Raw genomic sequence first — 19731 nt, 5'->3', positions numbered from 1 at the left:
TAAAAATACAAAAATTAGCGGGGCATGGTAGCACACACCTGTAATCCCAGCCACCTGAGAAGCTGAGGCAGAAGAATCACTTGAACCCAGGAGACAGAGGCTGCAGTGAGCCGAGATCGAGCCACTGCACTCCAGCCTGAGTGACAGAGTGAGACTCCGTCTCAAAAAAAAAAAAAAAAAAAAGAGAGAGAGAACCCTCATACACTGTTGGTAGGGCTGTAAACTGTGCAGCCATTATAGAAAACAGTACAGAGGTTCCTCAAAAACTTTAAAATAGAACTATTATATATATAACCCAGCAATCCTACTCCTTCCTGTATAACCAAAGGAAATGAAGTCAGTATTTTCAAGAGATATCTGCACCTCCATGTTCATTGCAACATTATTTGCAATAGCAAAAATATGGAACCAACCCAAGTGTCTACTGACAAATAAATGAACTTTTTAAATGTAGTATATATATATATAATCAAATATTATTCGGTCTTAAAAAGGAAATAAATTCTGTCATTTGCCACAACATAAACGAACCTGGAGGACATTGTGCTCAGAGAAATAAGCCAGGCAGAAAAAGACAAATACTGCATGATCTCACATTTATGAGAAATCTAAAAAAGTCAAAACTCATAAAAACCAAGAGTAGAATAGTGGTTGCCAGGGTCTGGGGGGAATAAGGGAATGGGGGATGTCGATCAAAAGGTACAGAGTTTCAATCAGACAGAATTAGTTCTGGAGATCTACTGTATAGCATGGTGACTATAGTTAATAATGACATATACTTGAAAATTGCTAAGAGAGATCTTAAGTGTTCTCACTACCAAAAAAAAAAATTCTAAACCTACATCAGGTAATTTTAAAAATAGTTAAAAAGGTAAATTTTATGTCATATATAATTTGACATAATTTTAAAAATCAATGGTATTTTTATACACTAGCAACAAACAACTGGAAAAAGAAAAGATACTTTAAAAAATTATTTCCAGGCCAGGTGTGGTGGCTCATGCCTGTAATCCCAGCACTTTGGGAGGCTGAAGCAGGAGAATCATGAGGTCGAGATCGAGACCACCCTGGCTAACACAATGAAACCCTGTCTCTACTAAAAATAGAAAAAATTAGCCGAGTGTGGTGGCAGGCATCTGTGGTCCCAGCTACCTGGGAGGCTGAGGCAGGAGAATGGCGTGAACCTGGGAGGCAGAGGTTGCAGTGAGCCGAGATCGTGCCACTGCACTCCAGCCTACCCAACAGCAAGACTCTGTCTAAAAAAAAAAAAAAAAAAAAAAAAAAAACCGAAAAAAAAGAAAATTATTTCCAGAGGGCAAGGTGGGCAGATCACCTGAAGTCAGGAGACCAGCCTGGCCAACATGGTGAAACCCCATCTCTACTAAAAATACAAAAATTAGCCAGGTGTGGTGGCACATGCCTGTAATCCCAGCTACTCAGGAGGCTGAGGCAGGAGAATCGCTTGAACCCAAAAGGCAGAGGTTGCGGTGAGCCGAGATCACAGCACTGCACTCCAGCTTAGGCAACAGAGTGAGACTCCGTCTCAAAAAAAAAAAAAAATTACCATAAAGCTATAGTAAGTCAGACAATGTAGTGTTTATTAGGATAAACAAGTAGATCAACAAAACGCAACAGAATCCAGAAATAGACCCACCCACTTATGGTCCACCGATTTAAAGCAAGGGTTATTACCAGTATAATTCAGTATAGGAGGAAAGTCTTTTCAACAAACAATGCTGGAACAACTGAATATCTATATGGGTAAAAAATAATATTGACCCCTATCTCACCCACAAAAGTTATTTTGAGAAGGACCAAAGACCTAAATCTAAAAACTATAATGTTTCTAGAAAAAATCAGGGCCAGGCGAGGTGGCTCATGGCTGTAATATCAACACTTCAGGAGGCCAAGGTGGGAGGATCACTTGAGGCCAGGAGTTTGAGGCTGCGGTGAGCCATGATAGTGCCGCTGCATCCCCACCTGGGGGACAGAGCAAGACCCTGTCTCTATATTAAAAAAAAAGAAGAAGAAGAAAGAAAGAAAAGGGAAGGAGAGGGGAAGGGAGGGGAGGGGAGGAAGAGAAAGAATCAGGAAAGAAGTAACATCCATGACAGCGACAGAGTAGGTAGGTTCAAGGACCCATCCCTCCCCAGGCATGCTTCAGTATGGTGCCTGCCTCCTTCCCATTGTTGAGTGTGGCTGCTGTGCATGAATGACAGGCATTCAGTCCATAATCCCAGGACCAGGAGCAGTGTGCATCGGACCCACTTGGGTCAGCAGACTCCCGCTTTCCCCAGGAGATGATTCCTTCCATTCACATTGCAAGGTTGACAACACAGGTCTAACTCTCCTCAGATCCCCTGAGACTGATGGAATGTTTACCTGTGAATGTCACTCCATCCCTTTTCTTAAACTTAGAAGGATCTTTCAAGGAGGAAAAATATCTCATGGTGCATAAATGTGGAGTTCAAGAATTTCTTGTTTTACTTCTGATTCATTTTCTTCAATTAGAGTCAAGTAAAATTAAATCTTTGCTAAAAAAAATAGACATATGGTATGATCCCATTTTTATGAAAGTATTTCTATCTCTCCTATCTGTAAAAATGCATAGAAATATGTTGAGGATGCTGTACCAGAAATGTTAATGACGGTTATATTTGAATGATAGAACTTGAGGTAATACTTTTTTCTTTTTGTACTTTTCTGCAACGCTTAAGCTGTTTGTAGGGAGCATATACTGTTTTCACAGAAAGAATAAAGTAATTTTTTTTAAAGAAAAAACTGACCCCCTGGCAGGAGGCCTTGGGGTTTAACACGTCCCTATTTTACTTTCCTCCTCCTGCTCCTCGCTTCCTGTCCCCTCACCCTCAGTCCCCTCCATTTCCCTCTTCCTGTTTTCTCACACACGTGCAGAGACACACATCCACACATGCGCACACACGTGCACATGCACCCTTTTCTCCTTCCCCCGCTTTCCCCACATCTAGTCTCTCTCCCACAGGCTGAGAAGTCTCGTCTCTCAGTGCTGAACTCCCCGCTGGCTCATGGGGGTAGGAGCCGTGGTCTCCATTCCTTTTTCTGCTGGAACTTGAGGCAGAGACATCTTGAGGGGCTTTTGAGACCTTCAGTGGTCCCTCCTTTCCCCTCTGCCTCCCATGACCCCTCAGCCCAGGGGAGAAGGATGAGCAGCCAGGCTGGGCTGGGAGAACAAGGGAGAGCATTGGCCTGATGCGGCTCTAGGCAGTGTCCACCTTCAGGGCTCTGGGGTATGGCAGATTCTGAATCTCATTCCCAGCTCCATGTCATCCCTTGGCTCCACTTTTTGTTCCCAGCCCCTTTGTCCAATGTATCCACTTCCTCTTGGATTTTGGTGTGCTATCTCAAGGGTCTGCTGCTGGACAGGGCTCAAATGTAGGAAGCGGGCATCGTCAGAGCTGCCATTGTAACATGGCTCTTCCCCTCCCCCTTTCCCATGTCAGGACTTGGGGAGCCAAGAGCAGCATGGCCCGAACCACCCTTTCCCAAGCTGCGGGAGCTTATGGTTCAGTAAGAGAGAGCCAGGCCCACCCAGACAGGGAGAGGGCTACTCTGCAGTCTTACAGGACCAATGCAAGGGACAGGGGAAAGGATAGAAGTGGATCTGGGAGAGCCTTCGAACACAGCCATGGGAGAAACACCTATGTCCCAGTGTAAGTTCTGGCTATCCAAGTAAAGCAACCTGGTAGTTACACTCACAGACAGTGAATTCACCATGATGGGTGCCTCCCTAGGGTGGAAGAGAACACAAAATGCTGGACACCTCTGGTCCTCAGTCTCCACAAGGGGAAGAGCTCTCCTTTGAGGACTCCAAGTCTAACGCAAGCAGATGGGTCAGTGTTTGTAGGACATGGACTATGGTATTGGAGAAGAGGAGATCCAGAGATGTAAAGCCAGGCCACTCCATATCCCAGGACTCCCAGCCTTGGAGCTCTGGCCTGGAGCTCCCACCAGGCCAGAGCTCCTCCGGGGACTGGAGAAAGCTGGCAGGTCTTAGTAATGTGTGCTAAGGACTGACAGCTGAGGTGTGAAGGCCAAGATTTGCTGCCCACAACACAATAAGGATGGGTGGGAGGGATCATGTAATACAGGTGTATGGGTCATGACTGAGGGGTGGAGCCATTGAGACAACAGGACAAAAAATAAGAAGGCCGCTCTCACAAATGCAGGAAGGGGAAATGAGAGGAGCAGGCGGAAGAAAAGAGGTGTGACAGGCAGATGTGAGGACTGGTCCTTAGGAATTCTTTCTGGACTTCTTCCCTGGCCCCCAGGCCTTTGGCTCTCCCTGCTAGATGGGTGGCAGGGATAGAAGGCGATTCCTCACTGGATACCCTTTGAACCTTTTTAGCTGCGAACCATGTTCGTAACTACTTGTTTTGTTGTTGCTGTTGTTGTTTTACATTTTAAGGAAAATATTCCTGAGCCATATGAAGAAGGGTTGCTTTTTGGGTACAAGGGGTTCAGAGCCCCGTCTTCATTTGTCTGGGTGCTGGGCATGGTGGGCAAATGTCCTCAGAGTCCAGTTTGGCAGGAAGACCCAGAAAAGGCCATACTGGAAGTGGGGGCTGGGGCTGCGGGTACCGTGGGGTGCATTTCCCTGGTGACCAGCCACTGGGGAAAGCACCCAGGCCTGAGTTATTGGGGGATCTAGAATACAGACTGGCCCAAAAGTGTTGCCAAAATGAACAGATGAAAATACAGGATGTCCAGTTAAAGTCGAATGTCAGATAAATAACCAAAATTTTTAATATAAGTATGTCCCAAATATTGTGTGGGACATATTTATACTAAAAAAGAGTATTCGTTGTTTATGATATTCAAATTTAACTGCGCAGTCTGTATTTCATTTGTCATTCGTACATCCCAGATGTTGGCTGTTCCTGCAATTTTCTTTGTTTATTTTTGTTTTTGTTTTTTAAATTGTTTACCCAAATTTCCACAGCCTTGCCAGCCTGTGGATGCAAATGGGCTCACTTAAAAATAACAAATGCCCTGGGCTGCTGGCTAATGCAGGACTTTGTCCCTCTGCGCCACGCAGTCTGGGGACTCTCCAGAAGCTGCTGTTTTCCGGTTCGGTGCCCGCTGCCTTCTAGGCCACAGGAGGGCAGCGGTCGCCTGGCCACAGTCATGTACCTTAGCGCCCTCTGCTGGTGAACCCTGACAGCAAACTCCGAAGATGCCCAAAGGCTCTGGGCTCCTCAACCGGCCCACCAGGCCAGAGCTCCTCCGCGGACTGGAGAAAGGTTCCCTTTTCTGACTTCTCGCTGGGCCTGACAGCAGATGGTGTCTCCAGCTGCTCCGCCTCTGCCCTCCCTGCTTCACCCACCCCCTCTCCCCAAAAGCTCTTTCTGCCTTTGTAAGTGCCATGTGAACAGGCGACGTTCAGTCCATGCCTCCTCTCGGTTCCCCCTGCACCAAATGCTTGGTGTGGCTCCATACACTTGGAGGATCCAGTGCCAGGCTGGCCAGCTGTGGGGAAAGCCCACTATTCCCGGAGGTCACTCCTGCTCCATCACCCACACCATCGTGGAGGCCAGGACCCCAGGGAAACCCCTGGACTGCCAGATAAGCCTGTTCATTCATCTCTATCCATTTAAAGCCCCCATCCAACCCCAGGATGCCTGGGCCAGTCTGCAGTGGCTCCTTTTAAGGGAGCATGGCTCATTCATTTTCCATCTCCCCACCAGGCAGGGCTGGGTCTGTCTCGGTGGCAGACAGGTCCTAACATCAGGCGCAGAGCAGAGTCAATGTTTAAACACTAGCAGAATGATGGCTGGGAGGCTGTGGAGGGCATGAGGGGCCTTGCTGGGTCAAAGGCAAAGAGTGATTTTTTAAAATAAAGCCACTTTATTTACAGGTAATACAAAATAAACGACAGGACAAACTACTGTGTGGGGGAGGGGCAGCCCCCACAATAACCACCCTCCCCATCCCAGAGTAACTGATATAAAAAATAAAAAAGGCCCTAGATAGGGGGAGGGGCTGGGCTGGAAGCACCTTTGCTGGTTAGGACTGGGGCCTGCCGTCCTCCGCCACCCCGGTCCAGGACAGACTGGACCCTGGCTTGCTCCTCTCCGAGCCCTGGGCCTGGCCAGGATGAAACACAGCTACAACGGCAGTTCGTGGCCACTGCAGAGGCTCCCGGCCAAGGCTCCTGACTTCTGAGTCTGAAGAGTTGGGGTAAGGAGGTGGGTAAGTGACTTTGGGGGCAGACATGGGGTGGGTAATAAATTATTGCAGTGCTCCAGCCAACTTCCTCCTGGCCCTGGACGCGGGTCTGCACTAGGTTTCCAGGAGCAGCTGTGTCAGGGCGGGAGTATGGGGTCTTCAAAGTGATGATGTTGTCGAGTCTACCACCTCACGGCCATTGCAAACGGTGGGGACAAACTGGGAGCCAGACCCTAAGAAAAGGAAGCCAGAGGTTGGGGCCACCTCCGAGGTCCTCCATGGAGGGCAGGCAGCGGGGAAGCAGGGCTGTGAGGGAAGCCTCCCCTCCCTTCTCCCATCCTCTCCTGCCAGTGTCATTTGAGGGGCACCTCACCCCCAGACAAGAGATCTCAGCAACCCAAGGAGCTGGACAGGGAGAGGGGAACAGGCAGAGAGGGCTGCTTACGACACTGACCTTGGCCAACGCTGGAGCTGGCCCTGGCAGCAGCACTGCCAAAGCGGCTGGTGGGCGCCCGGTGGCTAACCACGTTCTTCTGCGGCTGGAAGAGGATGATGTGCAGCTTGGGCGCAAAGAGGCAGCCAAGCACCACGGAGCCGCTGAGGCTGACTGACACGCACATGGTGGTGGTCTGTACCTGCAGTGGGTGAGTGGGTGAACAGGCACAGGTCAAGACCTGGGCCTGACCCCAGGATCCCCTGCCCGGGCTGTGGGGGAGGGAGTGGGGGAGACTGAGCATCCAACACTGGGCTGTGGTCCATTTGCCAGGTCCCAAAGCATTGCTAGGAAAATTGGGCACAGTCCCAGCATCAGACCCAGACCATTTTCCCAGGGTGACAAGAGTTCCAGCTGAAGGGGAGAACATGCAGGGGTGCATGTATGCACAGGGGTGTGTGCATTTGAGGGGGTACAGGTATGGAGTGCATGCATGTAGGTGTGTATATCTGTGTAAGTGCATGTATGTGGGGTGGTGAATTTCTGCAGGTGTCTGCATGAGTGTATGTGTGTGTGAGTGTAGGGTGCATGGATATGGATTCATTTGTTAGGAAGATATGTGTGTGTGTGCCAACGAGTGTGTGTATGTGGGATATGTGTGTGTGCATGCATGTGGCTATGTCTGTGTGTACAAGTGTGTGTGTGTGCATGCATGTATGGGTACAGTGTGTGTCCCAGGTGAGTCCTTAGCTGCCTGTGATTGGCATGCAAATGCAAATCATATGCAAATACAGGCTGAGTTGGAGCAGAATCCCTCCCCAGCCCTGGCCTCTACCACCCAAGCAGGTGGCCCAGCAGGTGCAAGCAGAGCAGCCAAGCCCAGCGGTCCCTGGCCCCCAGCACTGTGCCACCACACCTCTGTCCTGGGGAAGGGGCCTTTGCCGGGGCTTTCGCCTCAATTTTTCTGCAGTTCAGACCCTGCTCTGCACTGCCAAGCTGAGTGACCTTGGGCAAGGGATTGAACCTCCCTGAGTCTCTGTTTCTTCATCTGTAAAATGGGAGAGCCATGGAGCTTACTCAAGTCATGAAGATTAACCAAGATGACCCTCTTATTCAGGACACAGCTCTTCTGTCACCTCCTCAGGGCTTCCCTGACCACCCTATCTGAAGCAGTCATTGCCCCTTGGAGCTGGGGAGACCATTGAGACACAGTGCCAGTTGGAACCAAATTTGCTCAGAAGCCACCAACTGGGGAACAATTTTCACCTGCTTTAGCTTTTCTCAACTCTATACCACAGATCTCCTCCCCTACCCACCTTGCTTCATCTTTCCTGCCTTCCCTGGCTTCATCTCGCAACCCCTTCTGCAGCTGACCCCTCAGTGGAGCAGGGCAGAACCCTGTTCATTTGAACATATTTCTGCACCCCTATTTCCTCCCAGGATAGGGGATGACATGCAAGTCCTGAAATCCCAGCTCTCTCTAACTCGAGTTCCCCACCTCCCTGGCCATTTCCCTAGGCCCTATTCAGCCCTCCCACCTTCCCCTTGGGATCCACACAAGCTGTGGTCCCCTAAGTGGGCATTTAACCTCTTGGAGCCCCAGAGCTACCAGTAAATTAAGTAAGATACCAGGAAACAGAGGGTCTGGTGTCCCATCTCCCCTGACCTCTGTGGCAGGTAGCTCACCCGGTAGTCACTGGAGGTGACGTAGAAGATGGGCAGGAATGCCAGCCAGATGATGCAGGTGGTGTACATGGTGAAGCCAATGAACTTGGCCTCATTGAAGTTTTCAGGGCACTTGCGAGTCTTGAAGGCATAAAGCGTGCAGAGTGCGATGAGGAGCACGTTGTAGGCCAGCGAGCCCAACATACTTGCATCGCGGTGGTTGCAACGCAGTGTCACCACCTCCCGCCGTTCGGGGGCCGTCTCCTTGCCTGTGCCCGGTGCCTCCACCACCAGCCAGGCGATCACAATGAGCAGCTGGCCCGAGATAAGCGCCAGGCAGATGGCCACCTGTGAGGCAGGACTGATGAAGCGTGGCCGCTGGGCACCCTCCCGGGCCCCACCGAAGATGCGTGCAATGCGGTTGGTCTTGGTGAGCAGGGCTGAGTAGCAGACAGAGAAGGCAGTGCCCAAACCAAGACGCCGTAAGGTACACACTGCCGTGGATGGCTTGGCAATGAAGATGAAGGTCATGCAGTAGCAGAGGAAGACACCACCCAGCAGGATGTAGCAGAGCTCCCGACCCGAGGCCTTGACCACTGGTGTGGCATTGTGCCGCACAAAGACACCCAGCACAAAGAGGGTGGCCAGAGCACCCAGGCAGGCGATGGTGACAGGTCCCACGGCCCAGGCATCGCCCCAGCGGATGTACTCCTGGGGAAGTTCAAAGCAGCCAGTCAGGCTGGCATTGGGCCAGTAGCCCAGGCCACAGTCGGCACAGGTGAATTCGTCCAATCGGTACTCATAGGGCTGGCACGGGATGCAGAGCCAGCAGCAGACCTCGCCCGGCTGCACACTCTTCACCTCATTTCGGAGGCAGGGCTCACTGCAGCGAGAGGCAGGCAGGGGGCCGGCTGAGGGTGAGGCCCATGGGATGAGGCTGGTGTCCAGAGTCAAGCCTTCTGCCCAGTAGCCCACCTTCTGGTAGCGATAGCGCCCACTGCCTGCACGCAGATAGGTGAAGATGTTGTAGCGGCCAATACCATCACCAAAGCGGTCAAAGCGGACCTCATTGTGGGTGTCAGCTGGGCGAAAGGGGGCTAGGATGGGGAAGGGAAGGAAGAGAAGATTGGACTAGTGTGTTACCCTGATGTGACCTCAACATCCTCCCTAACATGGAACCCAAACGCCAGAGCTAAGGCCACCATTAGCCCTTCCAATCCTTAACCCAATACTAAATCCTGTCTTGACCCCAGTCATTTTTCTAAATGAGAGATGACAACAGTCTTACTCCTAAACTCCAACATCAAACCCCAACCCTAAATGCCAAATGTAATCCCAGCCTTAAAGCCCAGACATCTCCAAAAACCTAATGCCCACATCAGTCCCCAACCATGACTCCCCAAATTCAACTTTAGTACTATCCAACACTTTCCAACCCAGGCCCCAAATCCCAACTTCATTGAAACATACACTACAGCCCTCTCCCCAGACTCAATGCTAAGACTAAACCCAGTCTCAGTTCCAATCCTGTCCCCACTAATCCCAACAACAACCCCACCTCCAGCACCCCCAGTCCTAATAGTCATCCTGGTGCAAACTGAATCCCAACCTCAGAGGTCACCTGCAACCATTGCCATTCGCCAGAATGTGCTCAGTGGCTGGAAAATCACTTCCTCTCTCCACTCCCACTTCATCCCTCACATCTCCCAGCCAGGCTCTAGCCAGAATTTACAGCCATCCCCAGCCCGTGAGAAATCAGGGTTCAAGAAAGCAAAAGACATGCTTAAGGCCCCATGAGTGAATAGTGCAGCCTAGATTCAAACCCAGGTCCCCTCAAGTACCTACTCTTTCTACTCAGCCTAAAAGTTCTCAAAATCCAACTCTAGCCCTACCATAAATGCCACTCAAGTCAAACATGCTGAATTTAGCCTTGCTCTAACATCAGCCCAATTGGACCCCAGACTCCAACCCTAACCCCTACGCTGATTGTAGCATAACTCTGAATGTCACTTCTATTGGAATTACTCTTCATCTTAACCCTGAGCCAGGGCTTCCAAGTTTTGTCTCCCACTGTTCCCATGGTGATTCTTCCTGAAGCATAGTGATGATCTGTAGCACTCACTTCTCTTAAAGCTGGCACTCTTGTTAAAATAACTTTTGATTTCAGGAGACTTTCAGGTCACCTTGAGTGGAAAATCAAGATTAGGAATAGAAATTTTCCCTGAAGCTAGGCACAGTGCCACATGCCTGTCATCCTAGCTACTCTGGAGACTGAGGCAGAAGGATCACTTGAGCCCAGGAGTTGGAGGCTGTATTGTGCTTGTGAATAACCACTGCATTCCAGCCTGGACAATATAGTGAGACCCCATCTCTGAAAGAAAAAGAGAGAGAGAAAGAAAGAAAAAGAGAGAGAGAAAGAAAGGAAAGAAAGAGAGAGAGAGAGAAAGAAAGAAAGAAAGAAAGAAAGAAAAAGAAAGAAAGAAAGAAAGGAAGGAAGGAAGGAAGGAAGGAAGGAAGGAAGGAAGGAAAAAGAAAGAAAGAAAAAAGAGAGAAAGGAAAGAGAAAGAAAGAAAGAAGAAAGAAAGAAGAAAGAAAGAAGGAAAGAGAAAGAAAGAAAGAATATAGTGTCATCCTGATGCTCACCCTCAAGCCAGACTGATTCTAACTCTCACTGGTGCCTGAGAATGGGCTTGAGGTCTCCTGGTCTCCACCTTTGGCAAGATAAGGAGATAGAAGATAGAGGGCAGGGCCCAAGGAGGAGCCAGAGACCCTCAAAATGGCAGGACCAGGCCAGAGGTCTACTCTCTGGAAGAAAGTGGAACCTCAGCCCTGGCTTCAGTTGGAGTCCTCTCTGCCTAGCATCCTTGCCCTGGCTCTGATGCCACTCCTGGGTGAGTCCTTTACTTTCACTCTACTGTTTCCTTAGCAAAGGAATGGAAGCTGAAGGCCTGCTTCCCCTCATCCTCTGACAGCCAGCAAGCCAATGGACACTGGCCAACAACATTACCATCAAACTTGACGTTGAGCACAAAGTCCTTGTAGAGGCGGCGCCCGTTGACTGGCCGCATTGCGTCACAGAGCCGGGTGGTGTTGGGGCAGAGGGCACGGTGCATGTTGTGGAGCGCGTGGGCCATGGCATACACTGCATTGACCACAAACATGATCTTAGACTCCTGCTCAAAGGGCACGGCCCGGAGAGAGTGGACTGCGCAGTCTCGCTGCCGGAAGCTGCAGCGGAACCTCTGCTCCCAGAATTCACGGAACCAGGGATTCCGGCTGTTGTTCCAAGGGTCCAGGCTCTGGAAGTAGGAGGCAAAGTCACTGATGGGGTAGGAGGCCAGCTCGATGGTGATGGCACCCTCAGCAGCCCCCTCACTGCCTGCCACCACACTCTCCAGGGCCCCCCAGCCATCACTGGCCACCCAGGTGAAGCTGGCATTAAGACGCTGGCTGGCAGCAAGCAGCTCCCGGGCATCCTCAGAACGGGTGAACAGGACAGCCACGCGGGCACTGGGCTTCTGCAGCAGGGCTCGCACCACACCCTCAAAGGCTGCACGGTTCATGGCACGGCCCACTTTCTCCGAGGTGGCCACACAGATGTTGCGGGCACGAGCCTCTAGCTCAAAGGCCTCAATGCCTGTCTCGCCATAGTCGCCCTCAGACGCCACAGTGGACACATAGGTCCAGTTGAAGAAGCGGAGAATCTCAGCCATGGCCTTGGCTTGGAAGAAGTCAGGGGGCACTGTGCGGGCAAAGTAGTCATAGCGGGACTTGTCACTCAGCTTGGCACTGGTGGAGGCATAGCTGATCTGCGGGATCTGAAATAGCCGCAAGAGGTTGGCCACCTGGGGGAGGATTAGAGAAGGCAAAGATCAGAGGTCAGATCAAACACTAGAGACAGGTGCATCCCCCACAGCTAGCAGGTCTTGGTGTCAAGTGTCCGCAAGGTCAGCCCTAAAGGCTCCCTCTCTAAAGCCCTGCATCCCGACTTGACAGTCTTCCCTGTGGGGTAGGGAGTTTTTTTAATATCTTTCCAAGGGCTGAGGGAGAGAAGACCCAGGGCTGAGACACCACGGTCGTGAGCCACACCTGATCCCCTCTGCCATCCCCTTTTAGACACATGGCAGGGGGGCCAAGGGAAGGCCTGGGTGGAGGGAGGTTGGCACCTGGCTACACTGGGGCAGAGGGAGGCTTGAGATGGCATCTGGCTACTCAGAGCTCTTTGGCTCTCTACTTATTTGAGGGTAGGTAGCCCTTCCCCTGAATCAATCTGACAGAATGATACAGAAAGAAGGAAAGGTTCCCTCAGGAAGAAAGACACAGATCCCAGGGTCCCATGACCCTAATAGTCCAAGGCTTGGTCTCCATTGGATGCGTGAGTCTTAAATAAACAAGGCTTCTGCTCTACCACTAGCTTCCTGGCACCCCATCTTCCACCCTCAGGTCCCACAGGAGTGGGATCCAGCCAAGGGCCAGGTAGAGGGTGGGTAGGTGAAAGCAGAGCACGGCTCAGATTCTACAGCAGAGGGTGAGTCTTGTGTTGCAACTGGATACAGCCTATGGCTCTGACAGTCTAGGGTTCAATGTCTCCTCCCCTCCCACACGTTCTACCTTTGGGCCCCTGGAGTTGGCAAATCTCCCTGAGCCTCAGTTTCATGTCCCTGCCCTACAAGGCTGCTGAGAGGATAAAAACGATAATGCATGGGAGGCCACAGTGCCTGGCAAAGGGAAGATGATAGGGACATGGGCAAGAGAGAAGGAGCAGCCATGAGGGGGAATATCAACAGGTAGGTGCAGCCTACGGGTGACAGGCTAGCCTCATGTTGATCAGGACAAGGGAGAAGCAGACCACTGCTGAGGCATGGGTCCTGATCCAGGAGGCAGGCAGCTCGGGATGGCAAGCAGGTAACTGGACTTCTGGAGATAAATACATGGGCCCTAAGGAGAACTGTGGAGAAAACATCAGCAGAGGTCCTGGAAGACAGCAGCAGGTAGGAGGCCACCCACTCATCCCTGCCCCAACCCAGGGCTGCAGACGTAGATGCTAGCAAGCCACATTTCCCCAGGCTGCTGCCTAGCCACCTCCAGTGACTGGGACTAGCAGGACAGCTGCCTAGCCACCTCCAGTGACTGGGACTAGCAGGACAGATAATCCACTCCCAGCAGTGGACAGCGTGGCCAGGCCTCCCCGACTCCAGGCCAGTAACTGACTCCAGGGTTCTGATTGCTGCTTCTGCTCCATTTCTCCTGAACAACTGTTCCAGGATAGGGGGCCTGGCCCTCTCCATCATGACAATGCCCTCAGTCACTCTCCTATAGGAAGCTGAGGCCCAGCCAAGGCCTACCTTATGTCCCCCAGCCCTGATCCTAGCTCCAGCCACATCTTCCAGCAGCCTGTGCTGGGCACTTGGCAAGCGGGAATCTGGATGAGAGGTAGGACCCAGTCAGAGACAGGAGGATCACAGCTGGGCACAGCTCTGGGAGCAGCAGAGGGCTCAGCGGGGCCAGCAGCCTCTGCTGAAGCTGAACCACAGGGCACCCTCTGCTGGCCCCTGTGGGAAAGTAGGAGGCTAAGGGCAGGGGAGCTGGCTCCCCACCCTTCCCACCCCCTCAAATCCTGTGCCCCCTGAAGACTCTCTGGTGCCCTCCCCCGACACGTTCTGTTTATCTTCCTCCTGACTCCTCTGCCCTGATTCTCTCCTCTGGCCACTCCTGGATTCTATCTGGCCACCCCTCTCCAATCCAGGCAGAGATGATCTGACAAGTCAGGAGTCCCTTGGCCAAGAGCCGATTTCACAGCTCCCCTCCACCACTGCCTTGAATGTGGCCCACCTCTCTCTGAGCCTTGGTTTCCTCATCTATAAAATGGGTTAAAAACAATAGCAGCTAATATCAACTGTGCCCTTATGACTTGTCAGGCCCCCGATACATACTATGCATGTATCAACTCATTAAATTTCCATGGCAAACCTAAAAGTAGAAAGTATGTGGGCCGGGCACAGTGGCTCACGCCTCTAATCCCAGCACTTTGGGAGGCCAAGATGGGCGGATCACCTCAAGTCAGGAGTTTGAGACCAGCCTGACCAACATGGTGAGGTCAGGCTCGTCTCTACTAAAAATACAAAAATTAGCCGGGCATGGTGGCAGGCACCTGTAATGCCAGCTACTTGGGAGGCTGAGGCAGGAAAATCGCTTGAACTCAGGAGGCAGAGGTTGCAGTGGGCTGAGATCTCACCACTGCACTCCAGCCTGGGAGACAGAGCAATATCTTGTCTCAAAAAAGAAAACAAAAAAAAAGTGTTGTGAATCCAATTTTATAAGGAAGAAACTGTGACACAGAAAAGAGAAATAACGTGCCAGGGTCATGCAGTTAGTAAGTGGGGAGACCTGGCTATTAAGCCCCTCAGGGTTGTTTAACATCAAGGGTGAGGGTGTGTGTGTGTGAGAGAGGGTGTGTGTGGGGGTGTGTATGGGTGTGTGGGGGGTGTGTGGGTGTGTGTGTGGGGGGGGTGTGGGGTGTGGGTGTGTGTGGGGGGTATGGGTGTGTGGGGGTATGTCGGGGGTGTGGGTGTGTGTGGGGGGTGTGAAGGTGTGGGTATGGGTGTGGGTGTGTGGGGGTGTGTGGGTGTGGGTGTGTGTGGGTGTGTGGGTGTGTGTGGGGGTGCATGTGTGGGTGGGTGGGTGTGGGTGTGTAGGGGTGTGTATGGGGGTGTGGGTGTTTGGGGTGTGGGTGTTTGGGGTGTGGGTGTGGGGGTGTGTGTGGGGGTGTGGGTGTTTGGGGTGTGGGTGTGGGGGTGTGTGTGGGTGGGTGTGTTGGGGGTGTGTGGGTGGGGGTATGTGTGGGGATGGAGGTGTGGTTGTGTATGGGGTGTGTGGGGGTGTGTGGGTGTGTGTGTAGGTGTGTGGGGCTGTGGGTGTGGGGTGTGTGGGTGTGTGTGGGGTGTGTGTTGGTGTGTGGGTGTGTGTGTGGGTGTGTATGGGGTGTGTGTTGGTGTGTGGGTGTGTGTGTAGGTGTGTGGGGGTGTGGGTGTGGGGTGTGTGGGTGTGTGTGGGGTGTAGGGGGTGTGTGGGGGTGTGGGGGGTGTGTGTGGGGGTGTGTGTGTGTGTGTAGGGTGTGTGTGTGTGAGGGTGTGTAGGGTGTGTGTGGTGGGAGTAATAGGAGTAAGATGTTCTCCTGCACAGTCTCTAAAAATTGACCGCCATTATGTGACCAGGGCACTTTCTTAGCTTCTGTAAAAGCTACTGCAGGGAAGCTTCTAGTTTCCCTTTTCAGCAGGAATTCTGGGTCACCACCTCTGGCCTCCCTCCCTAGCCCCCATTTGGGTGGCCTCCACGTACCTGGATGGAGACATCACTGTAGGAACCGCCAATAACACCAGTGATGGCAGTGGGAGCATCACCATGGGTGGCGTAAGAGCCGTCAGGGCAGATGTGGCGTGAGCCATCAGCACCACGGCTGAGTGAGGCACGCACAAAGTCCAGTGCCTGCTCCAGCGCATGTGTGTCCTTGGAACAGCTGTCGAGGATGTGCGCACCCAGGCGCACGCCAGGCAGCAGGTGTGGGTCACGGTTGATGCGGTCCAGTGCAAAAAGCATGGCCTCCAGGCGCTGGATGCCACGGTGCTCATTGACAGGACCACAGTCCTCTGCTGGGCCGCCCTTCTGGTGCACTGGGAACAGCCCACCCAGCACCAAGTCTCCCTCCAGGGTCAGCACCTTCTTGGCTGGGCCCTCAGCCACAGCACCCCACAGCAGCAGCAGTGCCAGGAGCCCAAGCAGTGATCCCATGGCCCCAAAGGGGATGGATGGGTCCAGCAGACCTGGGTCTCCAGGGGATGAGATTAGAAGCAGCGAAGGCAAAGAGAGGAGGAAACAGGGACCAGGAAAGGACAGACAAGAAGAGAGATGCGAAGGGACCCAGCTCCTGCAGAGATACAGAAAGACAGAAAAACAGACCAGGAAAAGTGGAGCCTGAGAGCAGTTGCCCCTTCTGACTCTGCCTCCCCACAAGCCCCTTTCCTGGGTACTCAAGAACAAGGGACAGGATGGTGTCATTAAGTAGGTTGAGAAGCTCCTGGGACTCCCCTGGGCCTGTCTCTCAGCCCTGGCCTCAGCTGGGTGAGAGATGGGCCCTATTCACCTACCAAACTCAGCAGTGGGGAGGGATGCAAGCAGTGAAGTCCTAGGCAGAGGACAGGAGACCCTAGCCAATGCTGACCCCTCTGTAAATCAAAGGGTGTCCAAGAACAGTATAAACCTCCCAGGATCCTGAGGTCAATACCTTTGGAACAGACTATGTCAGAGTTACAAACTCAGAGGTCCCCATCCTGAGCCTTGAATTTCCAGAGAGAAGGAACTGCTGTCTAAGGACCCACCAGGGAAGAGGAAAAGACAGTCTCTAAGGGACAGTCTCCAACCCGTGGGGAGACTGGAGCCCATGTGAACACCCAAGGGTGCTAGCCTGTGGTTCTTAAAAAGCCATCCCCACAGTTTCCTGACTGAGGAAGAAATAGAGACACTAAGCCCTGGGAATGAGACAGCAAGGTAGAATGGCTGGCCTCAGGGAGGGTACCAAAGTGGCTCAAGGTCCTAAGTCAACAGGGCAAGCAGATGTTCATGTATGTGTGTGTCAAGGTTGGGGGCCAGAGTCTCCAAACAGTGCTGAGGGTGAGAGTGCGGGACTCTCTAGCTCTATGTAGAACGCTGTTTGAGACTTTGTGCCTCTGTTTTCTCTTCACTCCCAACCCAGCAGAGAAAGTCACCATTTCCAATCTCCCCATCCTCAGCTTCAGGGTCCTGCCCACCCTAGCCATGGCCCTCAGAGACCCCCTCCCTGTCTCTTCCCCACTGTGTCCTATCATTTGTACCCCAGTTGCCTTCCCAAACACACACCCCACAAGGCTCTCACAATCACACGGGCATGGAAAGGCTGGGAGAGGGACATACCTCTTTCCTCAGAACAGGAAAGGAAACTGAGTTTGAAGAAGGGCAGCAACTAACTCAGGGACCCCATGTGCTGGCCACGGAGGCTGGGCCTCTCCATTTTGCCCCTCCCCAGGGCAGGGGCACTGGGCTCCTCTGGGGATCAGGAAAGAAGCAGCTCACCCAGGCAAGCGAGGGAGAAGCGGGGAGGAAGACCAGCACAGATGGGGACAGGGACCCAGATGGGGGCTGAGGCCAAAACTGGTCAAGTCGCAAGCCTCCCACAGGGGAGGCCCAGATAGAAGCTCAGAGGCAGGAAGGGGACAGAAACCCGGAGTCAGGCAGCCGGGGGCCTGGGCCACAAAATCTGGGCAGGGAGCGAGCAAGCCTGAGAGGTTGAGACAAAGACGGAGGCACAGACAGAAAGAAGGACCAGAGGACGTTGGAGCAGGAGGAATGGGAGAGCGCGATGCGGGGCTTGCGTTTTCTGGAGAAGAAAGGCGGGACGCCCGGGGCTGTCTTCCCGCCTCCCAGAGCTCGCAAGGAACGTTGTCTGGACACCCCAGTGCGGACGCCCCACAACTCGAGGGCCCGCGGGGCCCTGGGACATAAGGTAAGGGCCAAAACGATCGGCAGCGGCAGCGGCACCGCCGGCTCACCCTACCTGGCGCGCCCGGCTCTGGCGCGGAGAGAACCGGAGTGGAGCTGGGGGCGCGGGGTTCCGGCTCCCGCTAGCTCGCTTGCTCGCTGGCTCTGCGCTCTCCGCCCCTGCGCTCTCCTCCCGCCCGCTCACCCCGCCGCTTTCAATCGCGGCCCGCCCCGCCCCCGGCCCCGGCCCGCCCCCAGCCCCTCCTCCGTTCCTCCCAACTCCGGGTCTCCTGCTCCCAACCCGGCCTCCGCCTGCCTCTGGACCCTCCACGCTCTTGCTCTTCTCGGGACCTCAGGACCTGGAGCTGTCCGCCTCGTGGTGCTGAATCCCCGAGCGCTCTCGCTCTGCGCTGGAGCAGATGCTTGGTGGCCCACTCCGCTCCATAGTCAGACTACCACCTAGAGAGCACAGGTGCGGGGCGGGGGGATGCCACGGGGCACGGGGTGGGGAGGTCACTGCGCCCCGACAGGTTCACATAGTGCTACTGCAGAATGGAGGAGTTGGCCCTGGAGGAGCTGGCCCTAGTGCAAGGGGTGCCTCTGGGGGATAGGTAAAGGGGCGCGTGGGAGACGGGTGGAGGCTATTCTCCCCACCCAGCCATTTCAGCTGGGTCCACATCCCAGGCCTGAGGTTGAGGCATATGTCCTCAGTCCCTTGTGAGAGCTGGAGCCCGAGTCACTAAGAGGAAAAGATTGGGGGAAGGGAGAGGTCAGAGGAGAATGGGGCTTCCCCTTCCTTCCTGCAGATGCCCTTTAAACCTGCCACCCACTCCCATGTAAAAAGGGTAGTTAAGCAAGGAGAGAGCAACCTGCAGGAAGGGTTGCAGAACCAAGTACTAGGGTCAACCCTGAGGGAGTGTTAGGGATGGCAGGGGGATCTGGGAGGGGAGGGGCCTAGGGAAAGGCTTCTGGAACTGGCTGCTGCGTAGGAGGGAGTGAGAGCTGGAGCCCAAGCAGAGGGAGGACAGCTCTGAGAAGATGCTCTTGACTCTTCCCTCCCACAGCAGGATGGGGAAGGATGCCCCTGGGTAGAGGGTAGTGGATAAGCTGTAGTGCCAGACTGTGCTGAAGGAATGGGGATTAGAGAGCCTGTGCTATCTGCCCCTAACATGTGCATACACTTAACAAGTGCCAAGGGGCATGGCATCCCCTACACACATTCCCCTGACACTGCCCTTTCTTCCACAAGTGTCAGTGGAAGAAAGCCCAGCTCAGATACATGCTAATGAACATGCCAAGCCCAGACCCCTCAGACACATACACCCACTTGTGCATGTGGCAGTTCGTAGGGGGGCGGGGGTGATCACCAAGGACGAGCATTTTCCCTGGACACAGAAACCCGATGCCCTGCTGCTGTGGAAAGAACACAGCTTTGAAACAAAACAGACACATCAAACCCAAACAAACACAAGCCCCATCACTAACAGGAGACAAGGTGGCAGTGGGAGACAGACATGCTGTCTTCTACCTCCAACTCTGCCACCGGCTGCTCTCACCCTCTCTGGCTGTTGAAGAGCAACTGCTCCCTGGGGTAGGTGAGCAATGGGCCAGGCCTCTGTTGACAGCAGGAGGGTGCTGAGGTGAGGAGTCACACACTCCTTCTAGCCACACTCCCAACCAGCTCTACAAGTCAGCCTCACAAAAGGCACAGGGCTGTAAACACAGATATGGCTATGTACAGCACCAGCCAGAAAAGTCCATGATGTGGCCTGCAGCAAACAAGCTGCACAGTCACAGCTCATGGACACACAGTTACACACAGCTAGGCAGCCACTACTCCCAGCTGTGTGCACACAGATGAGGACATACACCTAGCCTTACACACAGTTGTACATGTGGACATGGCCACATACACAGTA

General features: G+C 53.2%; 1 protein-coding gene across 6 annotated transcripts; it reads right to left on the bottom strand.

The window, feature by feature from the left end:
* Nucleotides 1-5863: 5863 nt before the first annotated feature.
* GRM2 (glutamate metabotropic receptor 2) lies at nt 5864-18002 on the bottom strand. Of its 6 annotated transcripts, none has more exons than XR_012431230.1 (6): nt 17889-18002; nt 15641-16226; nt 11310-12147; nt 8324-9399; nt 6659-7685; nt 5864-6437 (listed from the first exon to the last, which is right to left on the bottom strand). XR_012431230.1 is itself a non-coding variant. In XM_005547266.3 (6 exons), the coding sequence occupies exons 2-6, from the start codon at nt 16088-16090 to the stop codon at nt 6364-6366; spliced, it is 2619 nt and encodes an 872-aa protein (XP_005547323.1). In that variant the 5' UTR covers nt 16091-16226; nt 17889-18002; the 3' UTR covers nt 5864-6363. The 6 variants fall into 6 exon arrangements, 3 of the variants coding, with proteins under 3 accessions (XP_005547323.1, XP_073888454.1, XP_015301453.1); XM_005547266.3 differs by having other exon boundaries at nt 6659-6839; XR_012431231.1 differs by lacking the exon at nt 15641-16226.
* Nucleotides 18003-19731: the final 1729 nt, after the last annotated feature.

This window comes from Macaca fascicularis, chromosome 2 (assembly GCF_037993035.2).
Source record: "Macaca fascicularis isolate 582-1 chromosome 2, T2T-MFA8v1.1".
Taxonomy (NCBI): domain Eukaryota; kingdom Metazoa; phylum Chordata; class Mammalia; order Primates; family Cercopithecidae; genus Macaca; species Macaca fascicularis.
Note: the sequence above shows the minus strand (reverse complement) of the source record. Positions and strands in the feature narration are given on the sequence as shown.

Coding starts and splice junctions, on each gene's coding strand:
- GRM2 (XM_015445967.3), bottom strand. CDS start 16,357: ATGACACCATCCTGTCCCTTGTTCTTGAGTACCCAGGAAAGGGGCTTG. Junction 12,148..15,640: donor ACAGTGATGTCTCCATCCAG/GTACGTGGAGGC, acceptor ATCCTCCCCCAG/GTGGCCAACCTCTTGCGGCT. Junction 6,840..8,323: donor TCACCTCCAGTGACTACCGG/GTGAGCTACCTG, acceptor CACCCACTGCAG/GTACAGACCACCACCATGTG.